This window comes from Loa loa (genome assembly GCF_000183805.2).
Source record: "Loa loa unplaced genomic scaffold supercont3.71, whole genome shotgun sequence".
Lineage (NCBI taxonomy): Eukaryota > Metazoa > Nematoda > Chromadorea > Rhabditida > Onchocercidae > Loa > Loa loa.
In genome coordinates, this window is record NW_018108251.1 from 247,949 (window position 1) to 257,951 (window position 10,003).

At 33.3% G+C, this 10,003-nt stretch overlaps 2 protein-coding genes across 2 annotated transcripts in view; both read left to right on the top strand.

Annotated features, from left to right (window-relative positions):
• The window catches only part of LOAG_17413 (uridine kinase), a 4,078-nt gene extending 1,114 nt beyond the window's left edge, over nt 1-2,964 (top strand). The window contains exons 3-11 of the mRNA XM_020450075.1: nt 235-414; nt 539-664; nt 738-869; nt 952-1,192; nt 1,295-1,445; nt 1,573-1,680; nt 1,802-2,025; nt 2,378-2,502; nt 2,581-2,964. Coding sequence (XP_020306313.1) covers nt 235-414; nt 539-664; nt 738-869; nt 952-1,192; nt 1,295-1,445; nt 1,573-1,680; nt 1,802-2,025; nt 2,378-2,502; nt 2,581-2,727 — 1,434 coding nt within the window. The 3' untranslated portion in view covers nt 2,728-2,964. The remainder of the gene's footprint in view (nt 1-234; nt 415-538; nt 665-737; nt 870-951; nt 1,193-1,294; nt 1,446-1,572; nt 1,681-1,801; nt 2,026-2,377; nt 2,503-2,580) is intronic.
• A 3,737-nt stretch (nt 2,965-6,701) lies between these two features.
• On the top strand, nt 6,702-9,699 carry LOAG_09653 (hypothetical protein; the record flags this gene model as incomplete). Its single annotated transcript, XM_003145180.1, has 6 exons — nt 6,702-6,818; nt 7,381-7,757; nt 8,149-8,316; nt 8,635-8,890; nt 9,237-9,410; nt 9,586-9,699. Coding segments are annotated over 6 exons (1,206 nt in total), but the record flags the coding sequence as incomplete, so codon positions are not given.
• Nucleotides 9,700-10,003: the final 304 nt, after the last annotated feature.

Here is a 10,003-nt window from a genome sequence, read left to right on the forward strand (position 1 = left end):
TTATCACAACAGAAAGTGGACGTGTAAGTCAAATTTCATAATGCACTCTTCACTCTTTTTTATTTGTTAAATCTCATAATTGCCTCATTTTATTTCACTCATTTGGTTAAGATTATCATAAATTGGTTTCTTAAAAGGAGCGATTTACTCGTTCATTTTTACTCCTATTTTTTATTTTAGGATTTCGTGAAATATTTTTATTTTTACCGATTGTCACTTTTCGATAAGTTACAGCGTATATATACAAAAGGTCGTCCACCGTGGTATGATCGGGAAGGTAAAATTTTAAAACAACCATATGTGGTCGGAATTTGTGGCGGTTCAGCTTCTGGCAAAACTACTGTTGCTAGACGAATAATTGAACGATTGGAAATGCCATGGGTTACCGTTTTATCCATGGATTCTTTTTACAAAGTACTTTTTTCGAATAAATTTTTTTCGAATTCACTTTGACTTTTAAGTAATAGACTGGCAAGCCTTCCAAGATATTTTGAAAGTTAATTTTAATTTTCTGTTTGTGTTAAATAAACTATTAAAGGTGCTAACAGAGAGACAGCATCACCTGGCAGCCAAAAGTGAGTATAATTTTGATCATCCACAAGCCTTCGATTTTGATTTAATGTGCGAAACTGTTCGACGTCTTCGGGAAGGTAAAAATGTTGAGGTATGTGATTTTAAAGTTTTGAAAAATCCAAGATTGACAAGTGTCTTCAAAACTTTGAAACAGTTGTTTGTAGGTTCCGGTTTACGATTTCACTACTCACCGACGTGACAAACAGCCAAAATTAATGTATGGCGCCGATGTACTGATTTTCGAAGGAATTTTAGCCTTCCACAACAAGGAATTGGTTGATTTAATGGATATGAAAGTATGGTTGATTAAATACATTTCTTTTTTTTTTTAAACGCGGGGAGGGTTAAAGAGCATGGATTTTCAATAATAATGTTGAGGTGTTTGTGGATACCGACCCTGATACACGACTAGCGCGAAGGCTGGAAAGAGATATTCAGGATCGTGGACGAGATCTTCAAGGTGTTTTAACCCAGTACTTGCGGTTTGTAAAACCGGCCTTTGATACGTTCATAGCACCGGGTATGAAGATTGCAGATATTATCGTACCACGTGGTGGTGAAAATGAAGTAGCCATCGATCTTATTGTTAAGCAAGTAAAAACTCAGCTCGCTGAAAGAGGTAAATAACCACTGGAATTTTACTTTTGCATTTTGCTGAAATGAAATTTCTTAACAATGAAGATGAATATAATATCGTCACAATGTATTATTAAACTTTAAGGTTATGATGCATCGAAGAATCCGTATTCTCAACGTGCAGGGATGGTACAAAAAGACTTGCCGTTACAGTTGCCACGTACGTTAACAGTTGTGCCACAAACACCACAAGTTCGTGGCTTGCATACATTTATTAGGGATCGCACAACTCCAAGGTGATTTTATTAAGTATGCGACTTTTTTTCAAAAATTTAGGGACATTTGAACATTGCTTAATTACTTGCAAGAAACTTTTTTTTGCTTAATTACTTGCAAGTTATCCGTCAGTTTTCTAGTCTTCAGGGATGAGTTCAATTTCTACTCTAATCGACTAATGCGAATACTTATCGAAAATGCCATGAATTTTATGCCATTCGAGGATGCCACAGTTACTACGCCGACTATGGAAAAGTACATCATAACTGAAATGGAATTCTTACGTTATAAATTTGTTTTAAAATTTAACTGATGAAGAGTTTTTATCGGAAAATCTGTATATATAATGGGATCACATATTTATTTATATATGCAGATTTGTTGGCAAAAGGAATACAGCACAGATATGCGGTGTTACAATCATGCGTGCAGGTGAAACAATGGAGCATGCGTTGAGAGCTGTTGTAAAGGACTGCAAAATGGGCAAAATTTTGATACAAACCAATGAGAAAACTATGGAACCAGAGTTATTTTATCTGCGCTTGCCGAAGAATATTCATCAATATAAAGTTCTCTTGATGGATGCCACTGTTGCGACAGGTTTTTTTTCGGTTCTTCTTACTATGCTTTTAGAAGCAATATCGAAAATTCTGTATAAGTATTTTGCTGTTAGAGCTATGTGGATATTATCAAGGTCAGTTATTTATGAGATGCACCATGCATCTGGCACAGTTGTTCCCAGCTGTTCATTTTCTGAATTTACTTCGTGGTTTTTTTTATCCACTTTCATATCTTTCCAAACTTGAATTTAACCTCGTAGGCTAGATAACTTTTCTGGCTTCAGAAAAATATGTCACTGAAATAATGCTAATTATTACTATCTTACTACCTGAGATGTTCCGGCTTGGTTTCACAATAGTATTAACATTATAATATGTATATGTTATTACAGGCGCGGCGGCAATGATGGCTATTCGTGTACTGCTGGATCATGATGTACTTGAAGAAAATATTCTACTATTATCGCTGCTTATGGCCGGAACTGGTGTACATTCACTTGCTTATGCTTTTCCTAAAGTACGTCTCAACATTTTATTTCACTGACCAGAAGTTATTATTATTTCAACAATGGTCATGCTGTTTATTGGTTTTCAGGTTGCTTTACTGACAACCGCTGTGGATCCGCATATCAATGAACTATACTATGTCATTCCTGGAATGGGTAATTTTGGCGATCGCTATTACGGTACTGAAGCGGTTGCCGCATGTGATGATTCCTCAGGTAATGAAGATGACAGTTAGCCTCAGGCGTTTCATAAAGCAAAAAAAGCCTGCTGTCATTTTTCGCAATTAAATGTTCTGTTTTATTTGCTTTACACATGTAGTTTTCATATAGTTTTCATATATTCATATAACCATTCATTTTAATGGTCTTCTATTGATTGTTTTATCCCTACTACATGAAATTTTGAATTGCGACGTTTGAAACGACGAATAAGACTTAGCATCTCAAACTACGAAATTCTTAACTAGTTAATTGATAGCATTAATGGGATACTGACCCTAAATTAAGAATTTTTATAATAAAGGAATATATCATTGCTAATATGATAAATTTGCTTCTTGGAGATGTACGTTTTTGAGTGTGCTTTTCTATCGCTGCTTATGCTATCTTACCGTCAAATGTAAAAAAATTCCGGAGAAAAAATCTTTTACTTTTTTGAGAATTGTTTTGAAATATTTCTGTTTGTGGTATATTATCGTATTGATTGTAACATTATTTGTGTTATTCATATTTATATACTTTTGTAAATGTCTCCGTTATTTCTGCTCCGTAATCAAATTATGTTGACCATTTTTATTTGTTATTTATTGCACTTACTATGCTCAAAGAGTAGATGATATTTCATGGTTCTTCAAAATAAAAAACTTAGCAATTTAACATTTAGTTCGATGATTTATTGGCTTAAGAATTTACTTTTCATCACACTTATTTGATACAAATTTTTGTTGGCCTTCTGGTACCGCTAGTTTCTTGTTTTTATGAAAAGAATTTATCAAGAGCTCGGTTTAACTTCTCCAGGTACTTCAAATGAGTGATGGTTCGATTTTCGTTGTTATTGAATTTTTGTGTTGTTATGTATTTCATATTTCGTTTTGCATTAAAAATATGCTTCCAGCAAATTCATTTCAAAATGATTACGAAGGATACTGGGAAAAACCATGTTGCACGGAGAAAGTCGTTGGAAATGAATTCTAAAATGTGGTAATCAAAGCTTAGTGTTAGAGAAAAAAATAGTAGTTTTAGAGACCAAATGAAAAGCGCGAATAAGGCTGAACTTGTGCCTTACAAAAGTTTTGAACAAAGAATTTGGAACGTTCAGTATTTACAGTGATGATTGTGTGACATTAATGAACCAAAGTCCAAGGTTTTCCAATTTATAACTGTCTTTTAGGGAGTCAGGATCAGATTTTGCTTGCATTTAGAAAATTCTAATTTTAATAAATTACAGATGACAATGTGAGGTTTAAAATGGCAATTCAGTTACTTCAAGAAGTTCGTAGAGTAATGAATAGAATCGTTCAAGCAGAACATTGAGAAAAGGTAAGAAAAAGCAGCCTGGTAGATTTCGTGATAAAGGATACTTAAGGGCCAACTCACGAAATTACGCATGCCTATGAAGATTTTTCTCATACTATTAAATTCATTTGAATTTTTTCATTGGCAGAAGTTTATGCAGTTATTATCCAAAACTTTGTATTCGTTACGAATAGTTCCGCTTTTTAGAGATTTTTTTCAAGCTTTCGAAATGCATAACATAGTTGAGGAATTTATTTTGAACTGTTGCAGTGAGCAAGTTCTCTGATTGTAGACAATTACTGGAATTTCACTTTTTTTTTCATGCTTAATATTATTGGCAATAAATCCATGCGACAAAAAAAAAAAGAAACAAATGTTCGTTGTGTCACTAATTTGCCTGTACTCTGGATTTCTGGAATAAAAATCAGTGAACAAAGATCAGTGAACAGTGAACAGTGATCAGTGATCAGTGAACAAAGATCAGTGAATCAGTGAACAAAAATCAGTGAAAGTGAACAAAAAAACAATGTGAGAAAAAAAAAGATTTTCTCAGGGATTGAAAAACCTCATGAAACTAACTAGACATTAAAAATTCGGTTAAAAAAAGATCTTCATATTGTTGTCGTATATTGTTAATCCATGAACAAAAAAAGGCTTTGAACCAATGCTAAACTCTAGCAGTTGTCGTGATTCTATTCTTCCCGTCAAATTTCGTTTGTTTCTTATTCGTACCATTAAATTTTCATTTTAACATCAATATTTTATAATAACTATCGTTCGTCCTTATTCACTATCTATCGACTAACTTATAGATGATGAAATATCAAAATTTTTTTGAAAGCACTGTAAAGTTTTGTGCAATTACTCAATGATAATTCCAAGCTATTTGAAACATATTATAATGTGTTTATATTTTTTGAGTCAATTTAGGCCGTAATAAGTTCTACCATGTGACTTATGAAAGAAATTTTTATCGCTACTGCTGTTAATATAAGGACTTTAAACAGTAGCAAGTGGATCACTGTGGGATGGACAAAGATATTTCAACGTTTCAAGTAGCGGATTAAATAATGAACAATCTTGAGATATTCTGCATAGTAACGTCCTGAAATTCTGAGGAAAAAGGACGGGAAGAAAATAGAAAGCAGACATAAACAGAAATAAATCAGTTTTGTTGCAAAGAGGGACGAAATTGAATTTTATGTTTGGTTGAGTGGCAGCAAAATGCGCAGTACTGTTGAATCCCAATGGGGATTTCCTTTTATGAATCTAAGCTTCCCTATTCCGGAGCGTGAGATACGGACGAAATGGGTGGTTGTCAATATTGCAGCCTCTTGATCTCATCTTGTCTTTTTCTGACGGGTATGGAACAAGTGATATCTAATATTTCTGGTATTCTCAGATCTGATTGATTTATTATCTATACATTTATTTTCTGTTCGTTATTACGAAAGGCTCACTGACAAAACGGTTAGCTTTAATCTTTTTTTTCCTTTCTTTTTTTTCATCGCATGCCCACGCGGAAGTTCGATCTCTAAACATTACTCTTTTTAGTATTAATTAATTCTCTCCATCCATCAGAGCTTTTCAAACCCAATCTTTTCTAAAGTAAACATTCAAGGCTGTCTCACTTCACCATTTCTTCGATAAGTAAGCTGCGCCAATGCTCAAATTTTGCTTGCTCGATTTGTTCGAATTCCCTATTTTTCAAAATGTATGCATTTTTGTTTTTCTCCTTTAAAAAAAACGTTTCAACAAGTTTCATCATTGCTTATTGCTTTAAGTTCAAGAGAAGATCGAATGTCTTCATTGACACTTTTGTTTCCTTTCGATTTTTCGAACCTAAACTTGTGAAGCAGGAAAAGTGTCGCAGGATGCGCTTTTGTAAAATAATTAGTTAATACCAGCAAACAGCTGGATTTCCCTGGATGTTCGAACTTCTAGTGGGGAAGTTCAACGTACAGCATAGTCAAATAATGTCTCTGAAAATTTGGAAAGGTCATCCAGTTAATTTCAATGACTTCTCATCCACGAATTAGTTGGCGAGTTTTCCTGTTTTTCTGTCTATACCTTTTCCTCCTTGCATTTATCCAGGAACATTTACCCAGATGCATTTCACTATAGACTAGACAGGTTCATTAGATTTCTGGTATAAAAGTTTACTTTTTTTATTCTTTCATTTCTTCTAACATTTCATTTGTCCTGTTCCCCATCTGAAATGATTTCCACTGACTAAAAGTATTTGTAGTCAAAATTGCTCTCTATCGCTAGAACTGTTAAATTTCGACGTTAAAAACAAAAAATTTTAATGTTCTAGTGGAATCTTAAAAACGTCCTCCATTCCCTAATTACAAAGTTTAAATTTCATTATTTCGTTATTTGATTTCAAGATAAAGCGATCCATTTGATCATATAAAAATTCTTCATGATTCTCTACAAAATTAACATAAAGATTTGGAAGATTATAATTATACATAATATAATACAAGTGAGGTGCATTGGGATGCTTTCGTAACTTTAGAAATGATTTAAGCAAAATCGATCATCTGAGCTGTCCAGCTGCTCCTTCTATTCACCATATATTTACTTTTGCTCTTCGTTTGGAACTATTTCAGAAAAATTTTAACTTTAAAATAATTTCAAATTTCTTAATTGTAAAAGAAAATTTTAAGATTTGAAGTTGCAGAATGCTTAAATGGTCATTGTCGTCATTGCATTATGCGCAATTATGGAGGTACTATGGGCTCATAAGTTGACTGAAGCGAATGATTTGCAAGCGAAAATATTTCACTTTGAAATCATTAAAGATCGGGTACCATACTTATTTTCTACTCTGTTTTTTGTTTTTCTCTCCCTCTCTTTCTTTTCCCTGCAATCATTTTCGATATTCATTTGTCGTTTCTGTTTTTAAAGGGCCGGAATAAGATTAGGAAATATTCATTGTGATTGGTTGTTAGTAAACGCATACTGACAGTCAATCAGTGTTACCATTTGAAGTACAGCAGACAATCCATCATTCGCTTGAAAATAAAAAGTAAAAAATGTGGTGGGCAATGAGAATTTTCCTTTAGCTGAATAAAAATTGATTTAAACAAGTTAAAGTCTTGTTTTGCAACTATCATTTTTGCGTATTTTTATTTTCTAACTTGAAAATCAAAAATTTTTGATCAATAATACAGGATTCCCAACTTTTGCGTAGCTTTGTAGAGGCTGCGTACAAATCTTTCAAACGAAGCTTACGATGATAAGTCTTACACAGCATACTTCGTTGTCATTGCATGATTATAATTTAAAATCAGAATATGGGTTTAGAGTAAGATCAGAAAAGTTTGTAACTGGTAACAAAAATAATTTTCTAAAGGAAGTTCTTCCAGGTGTACGTATCATCATTGAACTATTTGTCGATCTTGGATTTGAAGGATCTTAAAGCATTGAAGAACAGAAGGATAGGCCCCCAATTGGACAGTCCATTATGTAATTATGATTCCAGCTCATGTCTGCCTGGAGCAACCCCATCTCTTACCGATTATGTTACCAAGATTATGCACACTTTACCCAGAGGTGGCTTGATTGTCTGTGCTACTATGAAACAAGGCGTATGCCAAATCAGGTCAACTGACGATTTAAGCATACTCAGTAATTCCTCGATAACAGTTGCGCCTAATGATATCGGTGCCACTTGTGTGTCATTAGTGGACAGCAATAGCAATTTATATGTTGCTGCTACTGTCACCAATGATTCGCCATACGGGTAAGTCTGAAATTTCGCGTTTTCCTCAATTTTTAATTTATGATGCATAGAAGAGACCGAAAAATTTTCTGGGTAGCACGAAAGGTTTGCATTTGGATTATTGCGAAATCTTCTTGTTAAATTGATTTGAATTTCGAAACTCCAAATTCTATCACAAATTCTGTTTTTTTTAGAAACTCGAAATATGAGTTCTTCAGCTGGTTGCAGTAGCTAAAGATTTGCATCATTAGTTGCTCGTTTATTTACAAAGAAATACAAACCAAAATTAGTGTTAGCAATGAACTAAAACATTCCCTTCCAGGATATATGGGAAGTCTATATTTGAATTCATATTCCATAACTTACAACTTAAATTAATCGTTCTTTTCCAATCATTCCTCAGATCTTTCAGAGGATCAATTCCATTAGTATCTACCCGCAAGCCGCCTAATTACGACATCATTGGTTCCGGGTCGTTGGAGGGTGAAGCAGCAGTTCATATCCGAACTGAGTATCGCTCTCGTTTTCGTGTTTACTTCATTGCGGCATTTTTTTCACGAGCACTATGTTTACTACTTAAGTGTGCAAAATAAATATTTGTCAAATGGAAGATCACCATTCACTGCTTCTAAATTAATACGAATTTGTCGTAATGAGCACAGGTTAAATTTTAAAATTTTCAAAAATATTCAAATTTCTTTGTTGAATTTTTTTCAAAAAATTTATGTTTAAATAAGAAACAAGAAGATGATAAGTTCTTGAAATAGAAAGCTATTTATTCATCTGGTCCTTGTTTGTCAAAAATAAGCAAACAATTGTCAACTTTTCCAAGCTGTCTGGTAATAATTCATTCAAAGGTTTACATGTTCTGCGAAATAAACATACTTGAATTAAACAGATACATATCGTACGGAGAAATCGAAATTCAATGCCATGGAATTGACGACAGCAACTACAATCGCGCAACTGCCGCTTCACTTATTGATAATAAATTGATCGTTGCATTCGCTGACCAAAATAGCCAACAATCAGCTATTTGTGTCTACAAAATGGAAAAAATCAAACTAGCATTTTGGTACAACATTGATAAATGTCGTGTAGGCATCGATAGCGTTGGATTGCCTTACATTGGACGCGACAACAGGTGCATTAATGTTAGTTATAATTTTCATTTAAATGTTAGCCTTTAAAACCATAACATACCTTAATTAAAAGTAGTTATTAAAGTCAATAGATTGATGAATTGAGATGATGGCTTTGGAATGAAGTTCGGAATTAAATCGGGAAAGTAAAAGATGGAGAATATGGACTAATTCATGTTCAATATCTGTTGTGCTCAAAATCAGTTGAAAATTTTTCAGTTTTCTTTACATTAAAATTGGAAAAAAAGTAAAATTGTAACCGAAACAATAAGCATTAGTGTTACCTTTTGTGAAATTGAAGCTCCCCTCAAAATTTCATTTTGAATTTATATTAAAGTTCTATTTTGGAAATGTTCAGAAATCACATCTACCGTTAGCAGAAAATACCTGTGCTATGGGTGTTGGCGGGAAAATTAAATGTGGACAGATCGCAAGCTACGAAATGAACATGATTATTAAATGCATGGATGTTCTTCCTTTCTTCGATACCTTAATTATTATTATTGGAACAGAAAATGCCTTCATTATACAAGTAAACAGTTGCTTATCAATTGTGTGTTCGTTCGAAATCATGGGAGGGATGAAAAGCCAAAATTCCTTTTCAATTTATGCCTTTGCGAATAATTTTTTCGCTTAATCGCTTTGATAAAAAACCCACTGTATGTACGAGCTCCATATTTTCCACAAGTTAACTGTAAACTTTACAGTTAAGAGGAAAACGATTATCATTTTCAAAATACGAGCAATTAAAAATAAGTGCACCAATAACCGCTGTAAAATTCGTTAATGGTCACTACTATTTGGTTATCGCAGGGTCAAAGGTAATTTTCTAATTCTCAAATAGACTCTTTGACCAAGAGTTAATTTATGATAATTTTAAGCTGACTTTTGGCTTGCATGGAAAATGCAGCACCAGTAAATATCATGAGAAATTCTTGTCACTTTTGAGGTATCGGATGATGAAAAATGATTTGATCGATTAATTAACAAATCTTTTAATAAGCTCTTTTGATTCCAAGAAATGGAACCAAGGTTTCACCAAAGAAAGAAAGCCGTTGTTTACTGTACTTTTTAGTTCTTTGAAAATTCAGTAATACCTTTGTCGCAGTTGGCTTTTTATTCACC